The 27,330-nt window shown below is 35.7% G+C and overlaps 1 protein-coding gene across 1 annotated transcript in view; it reads right to left on the reverse strand.

The window, feature by feature from the left end:
- Trpa1 (transient receptor potential cation channel subfamily A member 1) overlaps positions 1-27,330 on the reverse strand; it is a 49,360-nt gene that overhangs the window by 17,619 nt on the left and 4,411 nt on the right. Inside the window, exons 2-17 of the mRNA XM_076835767.1 lie at positions 25,867-26,026; positions 23,404-23,579; positions 19,887-19,994; positions 17,365-17,473; positions 17,040-17,185; positions 15,948-16,084; positions 15,062-15,110; positions 13,271-13,370; positions 11,746-11,846; positions 10,090-10,259; positions 9,840-10,004; positions 8,241-8,355; positions 5,971-6,137; positions 4,481-4,574; positions 1,422-1,481; positions 833-931 (exon numbers count right to left, since the gene is read on the reverse strand). Coding sequence (XP_076691882.1) covers positions 833-931; positions 1,422-1,481; positions 4,481-4,574; positions 5,971-6,137; positions 8,241-8,355; positions 9,840-10,004; positions 10,090-10,259; positions 11,746-11,846; positions 13,271-13,370; positions 15,062-15,110; positions 15,948-16,084; positions 17,040-17,185; positions 17,365-17,473; positions 19,887-19,994; positions 23,404-23,579; positions 25,867-26,026 — 1,956 coding nt within the window. The remainder of the gene's footprint in view (positions 1-832; positions 932-1,421; positions 1,482-4,480; positions 4,575-5,970; positions 6,138-8,240; positions 8,356-9,839; positions 10,005-10,089; positions 10,260-11,745; positions 11,847-13,270; positions 13,371-15,061; positions 15,111-15,947; positions 16,085-17,039; positions 17,186-17,364; positions 17,474-19,886; positions 19,995-23,403; positions 23,580-25,866; positions 26,027-27,330) is intronic.

The raw sequence follows: 27,330 nt of genomic DNA on the forward strand, positions 1-27,330 counted from the left end.
GATCAGTGTTGACCAATAGAACTTTTGTGGTGATGGCAACATTTTATATCTGAAATGTAGGTAATCAAATTGAAAAAAAAATTTGATTTAAACTAATTTCCATTTAAGTAACCACATGCAATTATTACCATATCAGACAGCATGTATTTAAACCCATGTTTGAAAATCAATCCTCAAATATATTGCTTTTTTGTTTTTGTTTTGCATGCACAGAATTTTAAGTGTTGCCAATATTTGTGTATAGTTGTTGTCTGGGCTGTCCCCACTGTCCTTTCAACCAGGGGCTCACATTACTCTACTGTTGCCTGTTTTCTCTGTATCCAGTCTGACTCTTAACTAAGACAGTAATGGGTTATAGGCATGGCCATCATTGATTCACTGGTTAAATTCTGGAATAAGAGTTTATTTGGAGCAAGCCTTGGGAAGTCCTGGACCATGTTGTGTGTGCAGATTGATCCAGATTGGATTTATTTCTCTGGAAGAATCTGAGCCTCTGAAAGGTCACAGTTTATCTTAGAGCCCAGCTACTGGCTGATCTTGGGAACTATGGCTATAAAATGTCACATTCTGCATTTTCCTTTAGTTTAAACTGGAGGAAATCCTTGAATATTTAAGTGGACAGTGGTGGGGAGCAAACACTAAGTGTGTTGTCAAGTCTTAAATAACCATTCTCACTGAAGTGTGGAACTTTAAGTCAATGAAATTTCAGTAATGGTAGAAATGTCTGTTTTGTTTTCTTTATTAAAAAAAAATTAAGGGTTAGATCACGCGGCAAACACAGAAATTGAAATGTAAACATAAAAAATACCTGGATAATGAAAATAACACTTACATTGAGGACTGAAAGAGGCTCATATATAACACCTTGTATTGGTGTTGTGTGTTTGGTTAATTCCAATGGACACTGAAGATATCTGAAATTGTACTCAATCTGTGGAAGGTAAATTTTTTAGAAAAATTACAGTTACTCTGGCATAGACCCCAAAAGTAGTTCTTTACAAATCAAATATGTCTACAATTCTGCTGAAAATTAATGCAAAGAAGAGTGAGTCATTTCAAGTAGAGAAAAGAAAATTAAATTATTATTAAAATATTATGGAAAACTATTATTTGATTGCTTTACAACTCATAGCCTTGAAAAAAGAAGAATTCTAAAAAAAACATTTAAATCTTTTAAACCTTCATTCTTTACACAAAACACATAAGAAACAACATTAATGGTGCTATTAGAAACCATTAAAATATTTTGGGAAAAGTATAAGGGGAAAATTCTTTCAAGCAGAAAATACAATCATATGACAAATGAAACTAATGCATACTATTCACAATTGAATACAGAACTATAATAGCACTGTGTTTTTCATATTCTCCCAAAAATTTTAATAAAATAAATTTAAATTATCAAGATGAAATAAACTTACATGGTAGTCTCGGCAAGACTTATCTTCTGTGGAAGGTATCATACAGAAATCTAAAAGAAACTTCAAAAGAAAAAACAGCCAAAATATTGGGGCAGTGGGCATCATATAAAAATTTTATATAAGCATTCTATCTGTTTCTTAAACAACACACAAAGATATTCTCCCTTCCTTTTCTGTGCTTCTTTCACCTCAAGGATAAGTCATAATCCATGTCATTCAAGAACAAGATTTAAAATACAAAATGTCACAACTACGTCTGCATGATTTAGAAATATCAGATGATTCATAAAAAATAGCTTGATAATGAAATTGCATTTACTAAAATTTGAGTAAGAGCTACTTAGGTTTGTCTAAGATTTTGTATCTTTATAGGCTTCTAGAGAATATATAGATTATTAAGGATTCCTTTGCTCATTATTTTACAGTGACAATTATTGTCCTTAATTGAGATCTTTCACCTGAGCACTGAGATCTTCCTATGATATAGGTCACATTTTCCATATTTTTATAGTCTGGAATACTGCATTTGCTTTTGTATTTGTTTCTGAGCAACACTGAGAAAGTATAATAGTATAAATATAATAGTAAAATTGCACAATTTTACTATTATAAATGTATTTATAATGTATTATTATAAATTATATAAACAATAAAATTTTACAAATGTCAATGTCTGTGTCTGCCATGTGATCTAACCCAGAAGGCAGTGGACAGGATAGTGGAGGATTGAGATTGAAATGAGAAATAGTTTAATACATTCCAGATGTTACACTACGGGAAAGAACACTCATGGGGTTATTAGAGGTAATCTTAGAGTGTGTGGAGGCAGATATTTTGGGGACCTCTGTCTATATAAGATTTGAATCATCGCAAATCTGGTGGCCCAAAGTCATGATCCTGAAAAAATATCATTGTCTGGCCAGTCTACCTTCTTGGAACTAAGACTGGATATTAGATCTCAGATGACCCCATATTTATTCTGAACCTCTAAGGCAACTGGTCAACCCCACTTTGGTGACTTAAGAGTAGAGAGTTAGACTGTGCCCTGAGAGAAGAAACAGGGTCTCAGGTGCCAGAGATCCTTAGAAAATTCCAAGGAAGGCTCATTGGTGATTAGAAAGCAGTAGTGAGTCAGAACAGGCATTAGGGAAAATCAAAACAAAACTAGTTTGTAGTAGTGTCATAAAGGCAGAATGAGAGAGGCAGGTCTAGCTGCTACAGTTTTAAAACTTTGTAATAATTAGCAAAATAATAGGCAAAATGAAGGATGAATGGGATGTGGGGTAGAGATTTGTAAGAGCTACTTTTCAGAAATGTAAAGTAATTCAAATGTATGATATGAGGTTAATCTAAAAATATCAAGTTTCTCAATTTTATTGAAAATATTCATAATACAAAAATAATACAAGTCACTATGAAAAACTAACTAGGAAATACATAGAAAAAGGAAGAAAAAGATCATTACCCCATAACAAACAATTCTTATTAATATTTTGGCATCAATGTTTTCTGTTTTCCATAAGTCAATATATATAACGTATATTTTTACTATTATAAATAATGCCACAGGAAGCAAAATATATAAATCTGTCTGTATCTCTGATTATTTGATAGAACAGATACTAACAACTGTAATTATTGAGTATGAAAGTCTGAGACAGTTTTTAAACCTAAATATTGATGTGCCCTTTAATGAAATTTATATAAAAATTTATAATTTTTTATGTATATAAAAAGTTAATGTGCAGGCTATTGGTGTACTGGACTGGCTCTAACTACATTATACATTAAAAAGAAAAATGTGCACACAATAAAAGCTTATTGAAAAATAAAAAACAGTAAGTGTTAATAGTAGTACGAATATCATTCATACAAACATTAAAAAACAATAGTAAGCATACTATTACCAACCATGATTCTTAACACTTTATATATTTTATCTACTTTTTGTTTCCTTGCCATCCCTTTGAATGATCAGTGTCAGCATCACCATTTTATTAAAGAAAATAAAAATGAAGTTTAGGAGGGTGTAGTGACTTGCCTAAAGCAGCACAGAACTAGGGTTAAGTCCCAGGACTTCCAGATCCTAACTCTGGCCCTCTCCCTGCTGTGTACTATGTCTTACTGCCTCTACCAGTACTCAAATATATTTTTCCTTATAAAAATCAGATGTTCATATTTTTATGGGAAGCCAGATAATCAAATTCTTAAGAAAAGCATCTTTGTTGTGAATGTTAGCAACTAATGCAAATTTGAAACAATAATAACCTGCATGAAAAACAAAACATATCTAGAGTTTTTATTTGTCCAACACATACCACTTTATAGTCTCTGCTCTAGACTTAGATTATTTGAAGAAAAAAAATATGTTTACTCTATTTTCCCACATTACACCTAATAACTAATAGGATTCCTTAATGCTATTATATTTGAATGCTGGTGGCTTACTTCCCTTAGAGCTTATGGAAAATCAGAAACTTTTATTTAAAGATGGAAAATGTTATGGTTTGGGTGTGAAGTGTCCCCCAAAAGCTCACATGTGAGAAAATGCAAGCAGGTTCAGAGGAGAAATGATTGGGTTGAAAGAGTTTTAACTCAATCAATGATTTAATCTCCTGATAGTGATTAACTGAGTGATAACTGAGGTGGTGGGGTGTGCTTGGAGGAGGTGGGAATTGGGGTGTGGCATTGGGTGTATTTTGTATCTGGTTTCTCTTTCTCTCTTTCTCTCTCTCTCTCTCTCTCTCTCTCTCTCTCTCTCTCTCTCTCTCTCTCTCTCTCTCCTTTTTGACCACCATGATGTGAGCTGCTTCCCTCTGCCCAAACTCCACCATGATGTTCAGTCTCATCTTGAGCCCCAAGAAATGGAGCCAGCCTTCTATGGCCTAAAACCTCTGAAACTGTGAGCCCTCAAATATATTTTTCCTTCTCTAAAATTGTTCTGGTCAGATCCTTTACTCACAGCAGTGAAAAAGCTGACCAAATTAGGTTGTAATTACAATAAAACCATATCACATGGCATGTGTATACCCATAAGGTTGTTGTTTTGGGGGGCTTACTTTCATGCATTCAGGGAGGTATTCTACCATTTCCATGGTTGGACATCGATTGCTTGGAGAATGATGAGTAAAAACCTGAAGACATTCATCCCACCTGGAGAGACAAACACAGGTCTTTATCCTCTTTCTCTGCACAATTAAAACTCAAGATTAGATCTTTAGGTTAAATCTAGCTTTAAGTTTATTATTGATATGCACTGCTTGCCCACTGGAGCCAATGTGTGAACCAAGATCAATCCATTAGGAGGATCTTTATTAATAGAAATTAGGAATGTGGGCAAATTCCAGAATGGCTGTATGATTATTGTATTTTCTTTAAATGTCTTTTAAAGAAGGCAGGTCTTTATCTTCTTTTTCTCCTGAAGTCATAAAATGGTATTATCAGAGACCTGTCATGTTGGCTAGAGATATTCACATCCAAATACATATCAGCAATTTGGTATATGGTCCACATTTAATAGTTAATTCACACACACACACACACACACACACACACACACACACACCCCTAATATACTGAATTAAACTACAAAATAATATGTTAGGTATATTAAGAAGCATAGGCTCTGTTGGAACCTTACAGAGTTCACCCCTTTTCTTCTTGGATGGGGTAAGAAGGAGCTTATGATATCAAGGAGAAACCAAATCTATAACATGAAGCAAAGAAAGCCCATTGATCTCCAAGATCCTATAAAGCGATGAGAATCTGATCCTAAAAACAACTCAAATTTTCTTTTTTCCCTATAGGTTAAAGTCCATTTGGAATATCTGTATTATCAACATAAAACTTCTGGTTCTACACTTGTATTGGCTGATGTTTCAAAGGAAATGGGTTTTTAAGACATCCCATGCTCAAAACATAGGCTACATCTGCCTTGAATATGAATTTGCTCAGTTCTTTGTCCACTACTGGGTAACATGATACCTGATACATATCTGTTGACAGAGAAAAGTTATTTTGAGAAGTGGAAAAACTACCCTCTAAAGTCATCATTAAACTCCTTAGAGTATGCTTTAAAAACTTATAACCACAAAAAATGCTCCTTGATGGTGGTATTAGTATTTATAGTCCATAAGCTCACCAGTAAGCACTGGTATCCTTAGGGAACTTTTTTTTACTGACACCCAGTTGTGGAGTTTAGTTGGCAAGAGTGTTATCAGGCAAGTTCAGATAGAAAAAGACAGAGTCACCTGACAATGACCATGGTGCCCCATCCTTGGTATCCTTGGATCCCGCCAGTCTCACAGCAGAACTACCAAGGAGGTATTATGTTCACATCGGTAAAGTTTATAGAAATGAAAATGGAAAACCAGAGAATGAACCAATGTGCCTGTTGTCACCCAAAAGATTCATTAAAATTTCCAAACAACTGACATTTTAATATGTCAACTAAAGTCTGAGAGCCATTTTTATTTTGTGTTTCTTCTCAGTCTGTAAATCATCCCCAACACCACAGAATGCTGGGTAACTGTGGGGGAAGTCATTGTACCTTTTGCTCCTGATGGTCGTGAGCACCACCTCCTTCCTCTTATTGTGAAGCGCAATGTGCAGAAAGGAGGCCTGCTGCTTGTTCAGGATGATTTCCGCATCGTGGCTCAGAAGCAGTGCCACCGCCTTGGCGTGCCCTTCACGGGCAGCAAAGTGCAGCGCAGTGTTCTTTTCGAGAAAACAGAATACAGAAAAGCTGATGGTCTTTGGGCCATTTTATTGCCGAATTGTTTAAAGAAAATTGATCGACAAAGCTTACAACTTAATACCAAGATACACAAATTTAAGACTGGTGATCAGAATCAAGCTTCCAAATAATGTTTATCATTCAATCATGGTATGGTGTGTGAATTTCAAGGGTTTTGGGGTGTGTACACTGCTTTTGTGGTGGGATGACTCCACAAGGACAAAGGAGAATCTTTCCTGGTAAGGATGTTATAGGAACATAGAAGAAAATAATCCTGGCAGATTTAACATCTAGTAGAGCTGTGGTTTCCAGATCTGGTGTTATCACCCTAATATCCAGAGTATACAAAGAACTCAAAAAATTAAACAATAAGAAAACAAATAACCCAATCAACAAATGGGCCAAGGACCTGAACAGACACTTCTCAGAGGAGGACATACAATTAATCAACAAGTATATGAAAAAATGCTCACCATCTCTAGCAGTCAGAGAAATGCAAATCAAAACCACCCTAAGATACCATCTCACTCCAGTAAGATTGGCAGCCTTTATGAAGTCAAACAACAACAAGTGCAGGCGAGGATGTGGGGAAAAGGGTACACTTGTACATTGCTGGTGGGACTGCAAATTGGTGCGGCCAATTTGGAAAGCAGTATGGAGATTTCTTGGAAAGCTGGGAATGGAACCACTATTTGACCCAGCTATTCCCCTTCTCGGTCTATTCCCTAAAGACCTAAAAAGAGCATACTACAGGGACACTGCTACATCGATGTTCATAGCAGCACAATTCACAATAGCTAGACTGTGGAACCAACCTAGATGCCCTTCAATAGATGAATGGATAAAAAAAAATGTGGCATTTATACACAATGGAGTATTACTCTGCATTAAAAAATGACAAAATCATGGAATTTGCAGGGAAATGGATGGCATTAGAGCAGATTATGCTAAGTGAAGCTAGCCAATCCCTAAAAAACAAATGCCAAATGTCTTCTTTGATATAAGGAGAACAAATAAGAACAGAGTAGGGAGGAAGAGCATGAGAAGAAGATTAACATTAAACAAGGACAAGAGGTGGGAGGGAAAGGGAGAGAGAAGGTAAATTGCATGGAAATGGAAGGAGACCCTCATTGTTATACAAAATTACATACAAGAGGAAGTGAGGGGAAAGGGAAAAAAACAAGGGGGAGAAATGAATTACAGTAGATGGGATAGAGAGAGAAGATAGGAGGGGAGGGGGGATAGTAGAGGATAGGAAAGTCAGCAGAATACAATAGACACTAGTATGGCAATATGTAAATCAGTGGATGTGTAACTGATGTGATTCTGCAATCTGTATACGGGGTAAAAATGGAAGTTCATAACCCACTTGAATCAAATGTGTGAAATATGATATGTCAAGAGCTATGTAATGTTTTGAACAACCAATAATAAAAATTAAAAAAAAAACAAGCTTGTCAAAAAAAAATCAAGAGATTCCTACAAGGTTGACAATTCTTATTCTTGCCATTTAAAGATTTTTTTAAAAAAAATAAGAGGGATCTTCTATCTCCATCAGTTCATGAACAAATATATATTTCAATGCTTACTCTTCACAAAAGGAGAGTATAATAATCTGACTTACTGTCCTTTATTGTGCTATTCTGTTGAATTGTTTAAAGAAAATTGATTGACAAAGCTTACAACTTAATACCAAAATACACAAATTTAAAACTGGTGATCAGAATCAAGCTTAGCACAATAAAGGACAGTAAGTCAGATTATCATACTTCAAAATAATACACTTACTCCTGATCCCTTCTTTTCTCCAGGTTGACTAGAGAGTGGTGGAAAATTTATCATCAGACCACAGTGGCCCCTGGATAGGCCTCAGTGAACTGGATGAGTGGCCTTAACATGCACCCACCCTTTAGTGCCCTTCTATTTCTGTTCCCCTTGTTCTCACTCCTCACTCCAAGAGCTTATTTGTTAAAAACTCAATAAAAGGCTAGAGATGGAGCATGGCTAAGAATATGGCTTTCCTGCAATTTCAGAGTGTTGTTCTATATCAAATTTTGAGCTAGAAAGAGAAAAACAAGACATACCCCTTCTTCATCTAGCCGGTCTGTACACTTCAAATTGGTATCGAGAATAACCTTCATGGTTTGAGTGTACCCACCCATGGAAGCATGATGCAAAGCCGTCCAGCCATTGTGGTCACTGTTGGAGAGTCAAGAGAAGACATGTACACATGCTTTGTATCAATGACATGTGGGAAGGATGCCACTGGGTTCATCATCAGTGGATGTGATGACAAAAGCATAATTGAGATCTAGTGACTCGATATTTAGCATATCACATATCAGATAAATTTGAAGCCCAGTGGTCTTAAACATTCTATCTGTAATGCGGTTCACATGATATTTTAGTTAGTGGAATAAAATATAAATGTTACAAACATATCACCAAACACTTGTGGAGGAAACCATTAGCATTTCTGTATCACACATATTTTTTCAAAACTATAATGTGCTCATACACAGTATTTTCGATATTGTTTCCTTGAACACCGATTCAAAAAAAAAAATGCTCCATGATGGTGGTATTAGTATTCATAGTCCATAGCTATTGCACATGACTTAACATACTTAACTTAGTTTCACTTAGGCTTCTAAGCATTTAGTTCTGTATTCTCTGTGCTATCAAAGATGCTCACTCAATCCCTTTGAAAATGTTTGTCCTTATTCACAGAAACTCAAGATGTAAATATGATGAATGCTTGTCATATTAGTAGTACTTTTCCACATTAGACATAGGAAAAAAAAACCTGACACAATTTAATTATAGTGCTAACAAGCAGCTATCGTAAGGTGCAAGAGTCACCTTGCTATGTCGGTTATGATGTAATTAAGAAACAAATCTTGGCCTCGGTCCACTTGGGTCCCCTTTCCATACCTGCCACTCAGTGTCCCTTGAAAATAGGAAGAAACTGAGCAAAGCATTCAGTTTAGAACTATGACACTAATTTGCTGGCACCCATCTTCTGATGAAGAGATGTGCTTTGAAACATCAGGCTAGTGAACTGCTTGCTACCTACAACTTTGGTGAAAGTAGAAGATAGTTCACCAAACCTCTATAAATGTTTCCAGGTTTTCTTTTTCTTTTTAAAAAGATATCATAGCACATATCTTATGATACTTACATATTTTGACTTGGTTTTGTTCCTTGTGTTATATTTCCTTTAAGTATAATGAGGTTCATTCAGTTCACTCTTAATGTTTGCTATTCTCAATTTTTATGCCCATCATTTATTAGGTTGAATGAAAAGTAAGTCCTTTGAATGTGTATGGCTCTGTGTTTGTGTGTGTATAAATTTACATGCACACACACCTACACAAATGTAGTTTTGTATCTGCATGAGTAGACGGCCACATGATAAAGTAAAATATGAGGAAATGTATTTCAAAGGCTCTCAGAAATGGCAACAACTCTATAAACTTCAAAGTCTTCATTTGTCAACTGAGAATAATACTGAACTCCCTTTTAATATTTGAGAAGTTTATACACTTTGAGGATTTAGTAAGATGAGTAAAACTAGTTAGTGAGATATAAAGTTAGATACCATAAGTAATATATACCAGAAAAGCAGTTTGAAAACGACTAATTACAAAGAACATATGAACGTTCCAATCATGTGGCCTCACCTGAGAAATAATGCACCTTTTTTCAGAAGAAGTTGAACCACTTTATCATGTCCATTCTTTGCTGCCAGGTGGAGAGGGGTCATTCCATGAAGGTCACCTTCATTCAAGAGTCTCGTGTCGCTTATGTCCTGTAGGAGTCTCTGACAGGTGTTGATACGCCCATAACTTGAAAAAGATGGGTTTCATATGTTCAAAGTGGATGTTAAACAGAAAAAAGATATACTTACATGTTGTGTAGACTGACCCTCACCTGGCTGCAAAATGCAGGGGTGACTTTTTATCTTTGCTTTTGGAATGAATGGATACATTGAAGCCAAGCAAGTTATTCACAGAGACAGGGACCCCCTGTCTACATGCATAATGTAGAGGAGTACACCCATCATTGTCTTCATCCATGACCAGCTCCTTGATATGTTGCATCTATGGAAAAAATACACATTCTACATATAATTCTGCTCTTATGCTAATGCAGAATTTTGCAAACTATTCCATACATAGTATTTTCTAAAAAGGATCAATGTATATTCCTCAAGGAAAAAATTATAAACAGTATTAAGAGTACTAGAGCAAATTACAGATGGATGAATTCTTATGCTCTATCCATTTATAATATACCAATGTTGCCAAATTAAAGGCTGCGAGAAGTCCTAAAAGTAGGAAAATGCAAATAAGAGTTTTATCAACATTTTCCTGACATATTTGACCACACTTCCCTCTCTGCCCCTCTTTTTATTGTTTCCCCAAACAACACATAAGAGTTTAATGTGTTATGTTGGGCAAAAAGGGATAGGATGTTAAAAATAGAACTTCATATGTTCTTTTATAGTAAAAATGAATGGCAATTAGACATGTCATCCAATCATTAAGAATATTAGTTATTTTTTGTTTAAAATATTCAAGCATGTATGTATGTATATATATATATATATATATATATATATATATATATATAATTCTTTATTAAAGGCAATTACAATCTGAAAATCTGTCTATTGTAAAAATATGGCACACTTCACATAAATCTAATAGTCACTCAGTAAATATTAGTTGGCTAGTTGGCTAATATAAATATGGGGATCATGCTTTTGGCTTGTCATCAGTGAGTCAAGTATGTTACGTAGTTTTCTTCATTACTGATGACTATGGTTAGTTCACTCACATACTTGGCCTTTCCACTGATATGCAATTCATACTGGTGGAAGAGTGAAGAAAACATGACCAATTATTCTCACCCGCATCCCACACAGGCAGTGGAAATGGGGCTCCCCTCAGTGGAATGGGCTGGCTAAGATACAAGCTAAGAAAAATAGAATGACGACAAAAACAGAGGACATAGAAAATAATTTCAGAAGAGGAGGCAGGACAGGCAAGCCGATCATACAGATCGAGCCTCTATACTGTAGGAAAATGGAGCCTGTGCCTGCTTTATTTATATTGGGGGACATCAAAGGCATTCCATAGGATGTTCTTCTCTTAAAAAGGTTAATTGTGGGCTGTTCAGTTCTCAATGATGCCCATCTCCAGAGCTAGTATGCGGTATCATCCTAGTAGAATGGAGGTAAAGGTAACATGCATTGGGCAATTTATTGTCTTGGGATAACCACGGATAGTTTGCAATGCCAAACCTAAATCTCCTTGGCTACCACACTGAGAGAAGATGCTCATATAATTCACAGATGACTTCCTGCAAATTACATATGTCTATGTATTATAGGCAATTATCATCATCACACGTCTCCTTACCTTTACCATGATATAAATAGACATTCAAACATAACATCTTTATTTAAAAACATTTTTCAAATCCTAGAACCAGTCTTTATAACAATAAAAATAATAATAAACACCATCAGTTTACTCTCTATTGAACATAATTCAGTTTTGACGATCCATAGTCATATATTACCTGCATAAACTCAGGTTGCAAATTTTTTAATCCATAAGGTTGCTGAACAGTCAAATGTAAAAAATTACGTCCAAGATGATCCTTTAGGTCTACTCTGGCACCTAAAAGACATGGTATAAATATAAATTCTATTCATTTTTTTAATGCATGTCCTGTGGTGAATTCTTTACTTAATAAGAGATTTTTTAATGCCTTAATTTTAATGTTTTATTTTATTTTTATGTTTAATTTTAATATGTTTTTTATTTTTTCCACTTTTTGGTGCACTATAGCTATCCATATAGTGGAATTCATTGTAAATATCTGTACATGCACACAATATAACATATAATTTGGCCAATATCATTCCTCCGTATTTCCCCTTCCTTCCCTTCTCCCTTCCCACAGTCACTTTCCTGTGCTCTTCTGATCTCCCTTTCATTTTCTGGAGACAACCCCCTTCCACCTTTCTTTTCCTTTGTCCTCCCTCGCTTCCACATGGGAGAAAACATACACTCCTTGACCTTTTGAGTTTGACTTATTTTGCTTAACATAATGTTTTCAAGTTCTACCCATTTTCCTACAACTGACATAATTTCATTTTTATATGGCTGAATAAAACTTTGTTGTGTGTTTATAGCATATTTTCTAGGTGATAGACACCTAGGCTGGTTCACAGTTGTCTACTGTGAATTGTGAAGCTACAGAGATGTGTGTGCTTGTATCTCTGTGATATCATGACTTCAATTCTTCAAGATAAACAGCCTGGAGTGTTACAGCTCGGTTACATGGTGGTTCCTTTCCTAGTCTTTTGAGGAGCCTACATACTGATCTCCAGTGGTTATACTAATAACAATCCCACCAACAATGTGAGTTTTTCATTTTTCTCCACGTCCTTTCCAGAATTTTATTATTATTTGTATTGTTGATAGCTACCATTCCTTAAAATTAGTTCATAACCCACTTGAATCAAATGTATGAAATAGGATATGTCAAGAGCTATGTAATGTTTTGAACAACCAATAAAAAAAAAACTTATAGACAATGTTATCTAGATAAGAAAACTAAACATTTTTAAATGGGTTTTACTCTTTGTGGGTGTATATATATGCGCATGCATGTGCAAGGGAGTAAATCTGTATGATAAATTACATTAATACATAAAGCCTTAATATAAATATGCAGAGATTGCAAATGAAGAAAGAAAAGGGGTCAAGGGAAAAATATCTCATTCTTTGCCATCGTAGCATCATGTTAGTATCTGAAACGAGGGTAACTACAGTACCACAATCATACAGGACTGACTCACTGAGAGAAAGCTGATAAAATGTTCCACAAATACCTGGTGTGAAACAGTTGCCTTCTAAATGTTATCTATTTTTGTTCTGAATTTACCTTTCCAAATATTGCTCCTTCACCTGAAAATGATTCTAGACATGACAGTGTACTTATCTTTGTATTCCCAGCTCCCTGTCAAGTGCCCTGTCAAGTACTCTAACCAAATCAGGTACTGGTTCCAAAGGCTTGGCTTTCTCCCTCTTGGTACCTTTAGAGAGCAGCAAATTCACAATATTCCAAGATGCAGAAGCAGTTGCTAGTATAAGTGGAGAGCGTCCTTCAGAATCAGTGCTATTGATATCTGCTCCCTAAAATGAAACAAGTCTTTCAACAAAGGGTTTATAACAGACAAATCAGCCCACATTGCCATTTGTAAATAATATTAATCCATTGGGATAGAGTGTCTATATTACGGCCAGCATGTGACTGACGACAAGATTATTTTACATTTCCCTATAATCCACATCAGAACATCAAGGCATTCTTTCATAAACTCAACAATGAAATAATTCTCACATGTTAGTCTTTGGCTGACATCTGGCAATAGATCTATTACTGTCTAAGCCCTAAAGATAAAATTCTCTGACAACAGTAGCAATTTATTTCCCACAGTAAGAAATTATTGTTAAATCTCCATGATTTTAAACATCTTCCAAAATTTATCTCATATATGATTTAAGACCATTCACAAGAAACCATTTTTAAAAAGCATCTACTCCATTTGAAATAAAACAAAATAACTGAAACAAAATTTCTAAAGTAAAATTTTAGACAAACATTTATTTGAAAAACTTTATAATTTAAAATCACTGTTTGTACCATATGCAGTGGTGTACAACTGTAATCCCAGCAACGTGGGAAGTTGAGGCAGAAGGATTGTGAGTTCAAAGTCAGCAACTTAGCAAGGCCTAGGCAACTCAGTGAGACCCTGTCTCTAAATAAAATATAAAAAGGGTTGGGGATGTGCCTCAGTGGTTAAGCACCCCTGGGTTCAATCCATTGTACTCCCCTCCAACCAAAAAAAAAAATCACTGTTTGCTACAATATTTGATAGGGCAAGAGACAAAGGATCTTTGACTATTTCATGGAGAGAATTCTATACTTTAGATAAGGTAATATAAATAGCTTAAACTCCAATTGTGGATATGTCTCTATTCTTTCAGTATCTGCTGAGTGTAGCTGCAGTGGCAGCACATTCCCTTTGAAAGTTTCATAGTGGTGGGTGAGTGTCCACCACAGTTTACTTGCCAGGCAAAGATGCTAGCCTTCATTTTTGAAAAAAAAAAAAAAAAAAAAAAAAACCACGTGACTTAAAACAATGGTATCTAAGGAGGCTTTCCAGGATTCTTCATGTGAATATCACAACTGTAACAGTTACTATTCATGACACACCAAATTCTACAAGTAGAAGTACATTCATGGCCTACATGATGGGACTTCAATAAACCCACTACACATTCATCCAGAACCTCATGGACTCCACTGCTGGGAATGAAAAAGACCTCCTGCTTTCTTTGCAATAAATCTTCAACAGGATTTTTCAATTCCTGCATCTTCAGGGGTTGAAAGGTGGTACCAAGGCAGTGAGGGCAGAAGTTTAGAATGAAAGGTGACAGTGACAGAGGATGCCTGTCCTGCTTCACTTTCAAGCTCCCAGTGCTGAAGAAAGGTCAGCTAAGTTTCCTAAGACCTCAGGAGGACTGATTCACAGACCAACAAAGAGCTCACATGACAAACTCCACACATGAGAAACATTGGTACAGGCATCAAAAACCACACTTCAGTCTTTCTAACTTCATGGTAATAATATTTGGCTGTTTTGTATTCATATATAATATACCCTAGTTGCAAAAGTTCATAATCCTTCTAAAAATTTTTTCTTTGCCGCTAAACAAGAAATTAGAATGTGGTTTATTTTTGGAAATCCTTACTATGTAATTGTATGATTTTCATATATAAACAGTAATTTAAAAAATAAACTTGTTTGTTGAATAGTTACCGCTGAAATTAAGTATTCTGCTAGTTCATGGTGATCAAATAATGAGGCTCTGCAAAAAGAGAAGTAAGTAATATTAATATAAATACATAAAATAAAGCTAGTACATGTTTAAAGTGGATTTAAGTGGCCATTAAATGAAAAGATATAATGTTTAAAAAATTGGTAACCTTTGAAATGTATAATTGGTTACCAGCAGCATGCAAGATGTACCTAAAACTCACTTGCAGAGTTCAAAAGATCCCTCTAAACATACACCTTGAAGGGCTCACCTTTGACAAAAACTAACAAAGAAGCATTAGTTTTCCTTATTTTTACTGAAACTTAAAATAATTGTAGAGTGAACTGAAGTTATTTTCATAACATATCACAACTAGTCACATTAATATTTTTAATTAATAGAAGTTTTTAATTTATATTAAAGCACTTCCATAACCAATGTTGATACTAGTGTTGTAAAACTTTGTTTCCCATCACTCATCTCATTTTTATGTTCATATTCAAGACTATTTCAGCTGTTCTTGCCCTTTATATATAAATTTCAGAATCAGCTTGCTGATTTTCACCAAAAATTCACAAGTGATTGCATGACATTTAAAATGTACTAATTATATTTAATAATTTAATAGTGGTTCATTTTCCTAAAATGATTTCTTCTTAGGCATATTGGCATATTGAAGTTGTGTTCCAAAGGTACATTTTAACTATACTCAAGTCATTGTGTTTCCAAATTAACTAAACATTGGAGTAAAAAAAAAAAAAATTTAAATAGTCCTGAGGTTCATCCCAGAGACTCTGATAGAATCTAGATAGATTCTTTGATAGAATTAGTTGGCACTGAAATTTTATAAGTTCTAGGCATCTGTACATAGGATAATAGGAAACTTGCCTGTGAAGCAGGGTCTCACGATTTCCATCAAGGGCATTAACAATATCGCTGTCACCAGAATAAGACGATATCATCAACTTAACAATTTCAGTGGCTCCTTGGGTTGCAGCAAAATGAAGGGCCATGCACTTCCCATTCTATAAAGAGTTTGATACTAGAATCAGTGTTTAAACTTTAATTTAAGAATATAATTTATAGTCAGTTGTGAGTTTCTTCTCCCCAGATCAAGGAATGTCAAATTTATGAAGATAAGTCATTCTCAGATGCATCTACTGAAAAGTATCAGTATAAAAATCATAGCTAGCAATCATGCTTCCTTACAATCTGACAGTTCTTGGTGTATACTACTATCATCATTATCCGAATGCCATTCTTTCTCCCAGGAGTATGAGTACCTTGTCTTATCCACTGTTGTAAGCACCCAGTATACAAAGTGACTTCCAACCCCATACCAACAGTGGTAACTCCTCATTTCTAGATTGAAGAGATTTAGGGACAGTGTCCAGAAGTTGTATATGATTACTAACTAATCTCCTCTTCCACCAGAGAGGACAAGTCTTTGAGGTTAGATGGGAGTGGAGGGTGTTGTCACCCAAAACCCAAGAGATAGAAGAAAAAAGGGCCTAAGTATCTTTTAATCAAACATGCCTGGCGTAAAGTCAGAACCCAGATGCAGTCAACACTTTTTCACATACTTATCCTTAGAAATTAGGTTATCCCTGGTTAAAAGAGAGTACTCTTCAGAATAGCACTCTAACCAAAGACACTCATGGCAGGACTTTAATGTTCCAAGATAAAAATAGGAACTGTATTATCTTTGAGGGTAGGCCTTAACATGTTTAATGGCAGTTAGACTGGATATCCTCTTTACTGTATCTGTATTTGCAATTGTTTTTGACATATTGCAATTTATCAATAAAAATTTGGGGACTTACTCTTCTGGATTCTCTGCAATGGATATAAGGAAATAATATTTATTTTCTGCTATATATGTTTTCAATCTAAATTGACTTTAACAGAACTATAAAGCATTTTGGAAAATATTTATAACAATCCTAAAATAAAAGTATAATTTAGACTGTGAACAAGTACCTCCACCAGGTCTATGTGTGCACCATTGTCCAGGCACATTTTAATCATTTCCAAGTCTCCACTTTGAACCGCCAAGTGGAGCGGACTGACTTTCTTATTATTCACAAAGTTAATGTGACTCTGTCGACAGTATCCATGTTCTTCACCTTTAGAAGAAAATGCCATTCAAGAGGAATATTTGAAATAATACAATTTTTTTAAAAGAAAGGACATTTAGACTTACATAAAAGGCTATGCATAAATTCTATTAAATGTTTTTCAAATTAATAGTGTTTAACAGAACAGGTTTCTTTATCATACAGAAGGTAGAAAAGCCTCCACTCACCATGCTTTAATATTATTTCCATGCATTTTTTGGCACCAGAAAATGCAGCTTGGTGAACAGGGAAATCTCCCCATTTATTGGATTTACATAGCTTAGCTCCTTTATTTAACTGAAAAAAAAAGAAAAGGGGTAGTGGGGGAGTCAATTACACAAGTTAACCAACACATCACAGGGGTAGACAAGAATTTCTGTTCTTCAGGCTGTTTCACTCTTCAGGGTCTGTTCAAAAATATACAAAAGCCTTCATGTGATATAAAGTCTAGGCAAAAAGGCAATTTGGGAACTAAGCTAAGATTCTGAAATAGAGATACTTCATGTCTTCCAAAGATGAAGTAACTCCAAGATACAGAAATATTGGTCTTGATTCCACAGCAAACCACAGCCTGCAGGAAGCCATCTGTGAAACACATGAGGACCTTCTCTCTGGAAGCCAAGGAGGGACAGGCCTGGCATTGGGAACTTTCCAAAGTTCTTCCGTGATGATAGACCACCCAATGCACATGACCTTTCCCTTGGCTCTGCTAGAAAGGTTCCTCATAGAGCACTGGAGTTGGGTATGACCCTAGGAACTGAACAGCCCACCTTTAACCTTTCTTGGAAAAGAATATTCTACAGCTTCTTTGATGTCTCCTGATCTAAACAAAGCAGGTGTGAGCTTTATTTTGTCAGGGACTGGATCCCTCTGGTCAGCTTGCCTGTCCTGCCCCAACTTTTAAAACTATATTCTGTGTTCTGTGGTTTTCTCACAGTTCTATTTTTCCTAGCTTTTATTTCTCAATCAGCCCATTCCACCAAGGAAAATCCCAATCCTACCACCCGAGCAGGACATGGGTGGGAAAGGTCAGCACATTTTTAAAACATTTTCGTAACTTCTATTCTCATTTTCAATTTCTTATACAAATAAAGTGATAATATTGTCCAGATTCTTTTCCTTTCCTTTATGCAAAATTAATTTAAAAAACTAAAGAAACAAGAAAAGGTAGGTAAAGATTTATAAATAATACACCAATATTCTTATCAAGTCATAAAAATCAGGTAGTTTTCACTAAGGAAGATTCTTTCTAAAAAGATGTTAGAAGAATTTAGCATTGTATTATATCTTTTTTAAAAAAACTTTCTGTTTAATAACTTTATTTTATTTATTTATTTATTTTTATGTGGTGCTGAGGACCAAAGCCTGGGCCTCACACATGCTAGCAAGCACTCTACCACTGAGCCATACCCCTAGCCCTAATATCTTGTAGTCTGAGCCAATCATTTTCAAGTACCATTTTCTATAAGTCATGGAACTTCAATTTTGTTTTAAGCATCTTTTATTATTACATTATAAAACAGCTTTTAAACTGTAGAACAGTGGGAGAAGCAAATACCTGTGACCTTGCCTTCTAGAGGTAATTTAAATAAAGTTATGTATTTATATGTAAAATTTTGTATATCCCAAAATGAAAGACATAATTCATCAAATCATATTATTAAGCAATATGTTAAGTAAAAGTTTTTTGAACAATATGATCACACAGTGTACACTTAAAAATTACACTTGCAAAGAAATAAGATTTTAAACACATTATTTTCTAAAGTGTTTTCAACTTTACTATTTTGTTATTACTATTTGGTTTTGGTTTATTTAAAACTTTTTCCCTAAATTCTTGGTTTGAGTGTGATTTTATTTAATTTGATTCTCTTTTTTATTGATTCTCTTTTTGTTTTAATCATCTTACCTTTTATGCTTTAAGTACATGTAGTAAATACATTAACTCATACTTCTGCATCTCAATATCAGAAAAATATTTCAAAATTATTTTAAATTTTATTATATTATTCTTTATAATGGTGACAAGGCAAAATCAATTGATAAAATATAGAACCTGGCCTGGATATCAGGCAGGTAATTAAGGAATATTTGAAAGACAGACATCTTCAGCATTTCACTGGACCACCCCAGGAAACCCTGCCAGAGAAAAAGCTGGCTCTGTACATAGGACTGTGGCTTCCACCAAGGACCTTTAGTCATTAAAACACTCAGGGACCCCCCCTTTGAGAACCCATGGCAACAATTTTTCTTCTGGTCTTGGGAACAAGAATGCTGTATTTCTCATAGCTTTATCTTATGGACCAAATCAATCTGGAATTGACCCTATACATTTTCCCTTTTTCCCATTGGAAGTCAAAGTCAAATGTCTGACTGTCTTTATCAATATACAGGTTGCTATACTTTGTATTCTATATTCTAGTAGGACCATCAACTTCATCTTAAACTTTCCTGCCTGAATTTCTTTTCACTTCAATTTTCTCACCTTTTATTTCATGCTCTGTTAGTCTCCTGTAAGTAATCAGGTCCATTTAGAATCTAAGGAGTGTACACACATATAAAAACACACAGAACTAGGGGTTTTTTCCCAACCTCTTTTCTATATTTTATATTTTGCTAAGATGGTTAGACAATAAAGAGCTGCTGTAACTAACAATAATTCATGTCATATTCATGAAAAGATAAAGCAAAATATGATTAAAACACAAACCAAAATTTGCAGTGCTTCACTATTATCCTTGGCGCATGTGGTTAATAATGCTGTGTTTCCATTTTCTCCTTCCAAATTAATATTAGTACTTCTGTGCTCAGTCAAGACCTACACAAGAAGAGAAAAACTGTCAAAAAGCAAAATTATATATTTCCAAATAAGAATTTGTCTTCCCCTTGATTCTAAGGTCTCTCGTTACAGGGACCATGTCTTATCTTTTTTTCATCTTTCTCCCACATGATCTGGCATGAAATCTTGCACATAGTGGATATTCTTTTATCAAAGGAAAAAATAATGATTTTAATATCACATCCTTTAAGACAATATTTAATTGTGGAATTGGAAATAGAATTTTAAATAACAATTTTAAATAATTAACACAGTCTTACTACTTCTCAATTGAAGTGAGTCCCATTAACTAATATTTTCAATAAATAAAAGTATGGAGCTATTTGGAATACGTGCATAGGAGAAAAGGAAGGGGGGAGAGAAGAGGAGAGAGAAAAGAAGAGAGGGAAGCAGGAAAGGTCTCTTTCCCCCCTCATCATTACTCTTTTACCTCAACTGCAAAAATTCTGGGAAATGTCAAAGAAAATTCCATTCTTGTCAGTTGAGAAAAGCAAGCACTATGTAACACATGAGTACAACAATTTAAACAATTCATCTTTGGTCTGGAATAGAGAATTTTCTATGATACAAAAAGTTAGGAGCCCAATAAAATGGTCCAGTAATTTTTCTGATAGAATTTAATTGAAGACTTGTCCCTTACTCACCTGGTGACTGCAACTGTAACACTGTAATACTGGCCATATCTATAGGTCTTTAACCAGCCTTTATTTTCATATTAAAACTAACAAAAGTTGTCTCATATAAGGGTTTCTCTCAAGACAGAAATTTATTAATTGACCTAGTAGAGGCCTTTCCTCTTCCAGTAACACCAAGATAAAACTATGACATAGGTTCATAATTACATTGTTTTTTAAAAACTTATTCAACAAGTTATTTCTTAAAAACTTTGACTTGCTTAAAATAGTACCCAACCTCCTAGTAGAGTCCCTTCTTTAATAGAATCTGCCCAATGTGAGTGTCAGCAAATGAATTACTAATAAGCTCAGCTTATATGAGAAAATTAAACTAAGGTTTCAGTCCACAAGAACACAGAGGGGAATTATTGATGGATAAAGGGAAATGAGATTTTTAAAAGTTCCCTTTATGAACAATAGGCACCTTTACATTCCATTCTTAAGAAGTGCTATATTCACATATAAAAGAACACTCTAAACTCTACCAGAAGAGATTGTTTTTCTCTTTGCCCTCTTAGAATCACAGGTTTGCAGCATTTATTAGGACATTACTATCGTACTATCATAAGCACGATTTCAAAAATCTGTTAATTATATGTGGCAGCAGCTCCAGAGAGAGAAACTCAAGTGTGCACCCATTTCAATTCAGTCATGACCAGGCAAGTCTGGGAGGTTGGCAAGTGAGCTCTCTGAGGTTCCTATAATAAGAATCCAGGAAACCTTGTGGGAGCTTCAAACAACTGGCTGTTTTGAGTTCAGGCCCCAAGGATGAAGACCATTGAGAAATATGGCTACCCCCTAATCCCTGGGCCAGGAGACCCCAGAGAATATTATACTGTCTGTGGAAGTATTGGAGGTAATATATTGACAACAAATTTTTATTTTACAACCATATAAGCAGTGGTAAAAAGTGGGGGAGAGGCTGGTGGAAAAGTAAAGGAAATTTCTAAACTGGCCATGGCTGGCTGGGTGGGTGCAGGCCAGACTCATGGGCATGACTGGGAGAGGCAGGCTGGGAAGACTGCAATTCATAAGAATTCAGGGAAACACTCCAAAATCCTCCTCCTCTTGTCTCTGATAAACTAGAGGGGTTTGAAAATATTTTTAGGCCATAATTGTGGCTGGTAAGACTAAGTATGGGAGAGAACATTTCAACTTTCCTATGATCCTATTTTTCTTCTATTATGGTGCCACCCAGGAAAATTTGGTTTATTTCTACATCTAGTTTATAAATCAATGATGGGGTGAACTTACTTCTAAGCTTTCTTTTCTATTTCCATGCTATGCGTACCTTTCTGTATGTGTTGGTCTGAAACTTTATTTTTCTAATTAACAATAGCTTTCAACTACTACCTGCTTTTGAATTCCCAAATCACACTTTTAGAGTCAAGATTAATTAAGTTAATGGGCATCTGTTTCTGAAAAGAGCCTTCAGAGAAAGCATAAAAGATCCAGGAGGAAATATGTGACACCACTGGGGGAATCTATGGAGTCACAAGTGGCCCAATGTGGAGGATATGGAAGCAGCACCAGGCTCATGAATAACATAGATATTAAGAAGACTGGACAAATTGTTGCCAGAGACCTTTCTAATAACCTCCTCAGGGGGCTGCTTCAACCTCCTTCAGGGGTACCAATACTTTAGCTCTCTCCTGTACATCTGCATTCAATTGTTTATTCAACTCCCACCATGGACCAGCACAGTTCTGAGGGTTGGAGACATTTAGATGAGTAAGACACATTCCCTCCTTCAAGGATAACTAGCCAGTGAGGAAGAAAAGCATACAAACATTTCATGACAACATCATGTGCAGAGTTCCAAATCGGGAATAGTGGGAAGTAGGAAGGGAGAATCCCTTACTCTCTGTATGCCAGGCTTATAGAAGCTAGGGTCTCAGAGGACTGAGAGAAGAAATTTTGTGCTAAAAAGAGATATCTTTGGTGATTTGTAGACAATTAGGCTTTGGTGTAGATTAGCGCAATAGCCAGATTAGCATCTTCAATATCGTCTCCCTGGGAAAATGTATTTCAAGTTCAAGGACCGAGGTTCAATATCCCACAGAAGAGGTGGGGGAAATGCATGGCCTAAATCTCACCCTTAGGCACTCACCAGGATTTCTTTTGTTTCAGCAAACTCACTGAAAAACAAACTTGAAAAACAAGAATAATTCCCCAAGAGGAGCCTATGTCTTCTGCTAGCTAATCCTGAGGCAGGCCACTCACCCTAACAAAACAGCACCTCATAATTAAGGTTTCTGTTTTCACCGAGGCACTCATCGGCTTCTTTCTTGTAGTCATTTAGTTAATAAGGTGTGAATGGTAAAGCCTGAGCTTGGGCACTTCAAGATGAGAACCAAAGTCCTAATTCTTGCTTTCAGCAGTCATGTGATATTAGGCAAGTTATTTAATTCTCTCTATGACTCATCTTCCTCAGCTGTGAAATGGAGATACTAACAATGTTATAGTTTTTTGTAATAAGGACTTAAGAAATTAAAACACAAATCTCTTAAAAAAAATGCTTGGTAAATTAAGAGAAGACTATCACTCTCGCCTCCACCACCACCATCAGCACCAGGTGGTGAGAGGTAACCACGGTGGTCATTACCTTTCATTTGCCCCTGAAGTTTAGGTTGGCCACTTGGCCTAGGCAGAGAGAGATGTATCTGGTGCCAGTCCCTGCTCCGACACCCCTATGAGAGGGAGAGCAGGCTCACCTTTATGATCTCGTTGTACATGCCCTGAGCGGCTATGTGAAGGGGTGCCATCATGTTGCCATTTCGGAGGTTTGGGTTTGCTCCTTGGCTGAGAAGAAACTTAACACTTTCAACCTGGTTTTTTTCTGTAGCCCAGTGCAAAGGGGTGTTTCCATAATCGTCCATTACATTCAACACTAGGGGAAAAAAAATACCAAAACATGCATTAAATTTTGCTTGGACTGTGCCAAAGTGTTACTATAATTGGCTGTTAGCTTCTTTATCAGAAAGGAAAATGTAGCTTCGGTTCTCAAGAAACCTCTAAGGGCACCTTTAGGGAACATATGAAAGCATGGCACTGACTCTATCAATTGACTAATTAATTAATTTAATTAAATTTCTGTCTATAGGGCCCATAAGAAATGGATCTTATTGCTACATGTTTTTATGTTTACAAATTTTAGGATTCTGGTAAACATTGAGATTACACAAGAGCAGGGACCATAGAACAGGCAATCTACTAGATTCCATATGACTAAGATTTCACTGTAACTTCCAATAGCCCATGAGGTACCACTAAGACCAATTTTCAGAAAAATGAAGTCTCTGAAACCAAGAGAGGTTGAAAGTCTTGCTAACATCACAGCTAATGAGGAGTTCATATTATCTCTTTGAACCTCAGCTTTCTCATAGTCAAAGTTAGTAAAAATAAAATACACAGACACAGAGACAATAATATTAGATCATGCCTTTAAAGATCTTAGCAGAATGCCTGACCTATGGTGATATTTCCAAACACATTAATGAGAAAACAGATTCTCCACAAGTTAACAAAATGAGAATTTGAGCTTAAGCTCCTGATGCTGCAGTTTTCACATATTTGTACAATAAAATAAATAGTACTATTTACCCTGTGGGTTTAAGAATAATATTCCCTTTCATTCCTGCAGTGCCCTATAGCTATTGTAAAATAGACATGCCTATCTGCTTTATCAACTATTTTAATCATTGGCAGAATATCCTTATGTCTGGGGAGGGAAAAAAGGATTCACTCATAAATATGAGTTAGGGACTGTCGATAATACCTGAAACCACGGTGCAGCTGTATTTCCTGTCTCTCTCCAGTATCTCCTTTCATTCATCAAAGTGCTTCACTCTCAAAAACACACACACAGGCACACACACACACACACACTCTTCCATACCCTGAGAGTTACACACTCATGCACATCTCTTGAACATTCTGTCCGAGCGAGATGGAGCACTCCATTCAGCAAACTTAATTAACAGGGGGCTATGCTTACAAAGTGCTACTTACTAACTAAATATCTTGAATTTGGCTTTTATTTCACCACTTTCCAGAACATTGGCACCACTTTCCAGGTCACTGGAGCCTTCTAATATAGGGATTTCTTGTAATCACCTTCCTACTTGAACTCTTTGGAGCTATTGATCCTTGTATCATCCATCTTAATAACTTCTCCCTTGGCCTGTGTATCATCAGTCTTACATCTATCACCCTCTTCATCCTTTTTCTGGCAGTTCCTTTGCCATCTATCACTTACAGTTGGTACTCTGCCCTTAGCTACCTTCACTAGCAATCTGTGGTCTCTTAAAGTGTATTCATTCACTTCCACAGTCTCGTCTACTTCCTATAACAACGGCTGCACAGGGGTGACTCCTTTCCTTCTATTATCTATTGGATATTTCCAAGGGGCAGTCCCCTGGGCTGTTCAATATCTCCGTACACCCTCATACTCACGTTTCTTCTGTTTACTCATAACCCCCTTTTTGAGATGGTTATACTGTTAGATTCATCTTCTAAGTTAGGATTGTCAAAGTCAGTTCCAAATCCCTGCCGCTTAGTCCTCAAGCTCCGCCTGTTGTCAAGCACTGTGGACCCTGCATGCACATATCTCCCGAATCTCTCTCTTTTCCTTACTCCAATCTCTCTTTTTCCTTCATGCAAAAATAGATTTTTAACAAGACTTCTACTAATTCATTTTCCACAACAGCAAAGGTCTTATGATACCATCTCACTGTTTAAGCATCCACCTCAGTCAATGCCTACAGATGCACTTCTCACACAAAGCCAGGTGTCAGGCCGAGAGAAGGAGATGGCCCCTCTTTTTGAAGGGTCAGTTTCATTCAATGATTAATTTAAGTGTAGAATAAATAACATCTTCTGAAATAGCATAGAAAGGTTCATAAAATGTACATGAATTTTCATGATCTGCCTAAAAGTCAAAGAAAGTTTGAATTTGTGATGTGTATCCCAGATGTTTTTACTCTCCTTTACAGTATTTCAGTGGAAATTTTTGAGCAACACACATCTGCAAGGAAACCAACACTCCAGAAGGTGACAGTTCTTCAGCATCTTTCATTCTGGTACGAATCTACCCTGTAGAACTGCTTCATACCACTCTTCCCAGGCAATCTAGTGGGAGGATGGTTTACGGAGCACTCACTGTAACACTTTGTTACCTGCACAAGAAGAACCACTGATGATCGTCTTCATCAGTTCCACTTGACCTTCTGCGGCTGCATGATGCAAAGGTGAAGCATTGGTATCATCATATTTGCTTAATTTCCTTCGGTTCTTGATAAAGTTTTGTAACCTATGTGCATTTCCTTCAAAAACCACCTACAGGGATATAAGAAAACCCATTACCTTAAACAAGAATATGCAGAACTTTTGACTATAGATCTAATAGCTTTAACAGGTTTACAATTATCCAAACTGTCATGCTTATAATTAAGTATTTTTTATTGAAGTATATAAAATGCTCTCAGACATAAAAAGGGAAAAGCAAATGCCTAAGCACTGATAAGTACATTAAATAAAGTTTTGATTTTCCTTATTGTAAACTTAAATTTGCTGTAGCTATAAAGGCCTTAGAGAAAGTTCAGAAGTGAACTTAACAGAGGTGCTCTGACAAATAATAAATACTGTGAAAATACAGAGGAATTTGCTTTGCCAGGTGAAAATGTACTTAAACTACAGCATGAAGAATTCAGATTAGCTTTAAAGGTTTTTATAAATACAAGGATTCTTAAGTCCAGGAATCTAAATTACTGTCTTCTTGGGCTTTCCTGCCTACAGGCAAACTCCATCCAATGTTTCCTTATAGAACAAAGCTAAACCATCCTCCAGCACTATCTTGTGATTCACTTAAGCAGTAATTCAGAATGATGCCCACTTCCCCAGGGAATATGTAATGCCTCATCTTTATTGCACCAGGACAATTGTCAGTATCCTGACAAGTGGTATGTGTAATATATTTTTGGCTGCATGACAAATGTTAACAATCAATATATAATAGAAGCTGAATGTGAGATTAAAAAAAACACCGACATGGAATGAATCATGCAGTGGAACAAGATATCATAAAGCTTAAGAACAGACTTGGAAGGGCAGGCTCAATAAGTTTTTAGACCTGCTGTCACTAGTCTGTGAATGTATCATTCCAAACAAATGCCACTTCCACTCACGTCAGGGGAAGAGCCAGAGCTTACTTGAACACCCTACTTCTCTCTGTATTTTTTTTTATGTTAACCATGTGTAGACTGGAGATGATTTATCATGGATGACACTGTGTTTCTCTCTTGTGAAATTTTTAGGTGATAGTGTTTACATTCTGCTTTTGATTCATTCTCACAAGATATAAAAAATTTCTCAATAGGATTTCTCTTAGAAAGCTCATAGCCTAAACAGAATTAAATGACTAATAGTTAAATGAAACTTTAAAGGCCATTTTATTTAATGCTATTAAGGTCACTACTGCAAACCAATTTTTTATAAAAGTTTTCATGTTATAAACTTGACTCTATCACCTACCTTACATTACTATTTAAATGTTTATAAATATGCTGGGTAATAAAGTGTATGAAGTTCTTCCTAAAATTGACTATTGGATCCTCTCATAAATATACTGACAATATATTTTC

This window comes from Callospermophilus lateralis, chromosome 16 (assembly GCF_048772815.1).
Source record: "Callospermophilus lateralis isolate mCalLat2 chromosome 16, mCalLat2.hap1, whole genome shotgun sequence".
Taxonomy (NCBI): Eukaryota; Metazoa; Chordata; class Mammalia; order Rodentia; family Sciuridae; genus Callospermophilus; species Callospermophilus lateralis.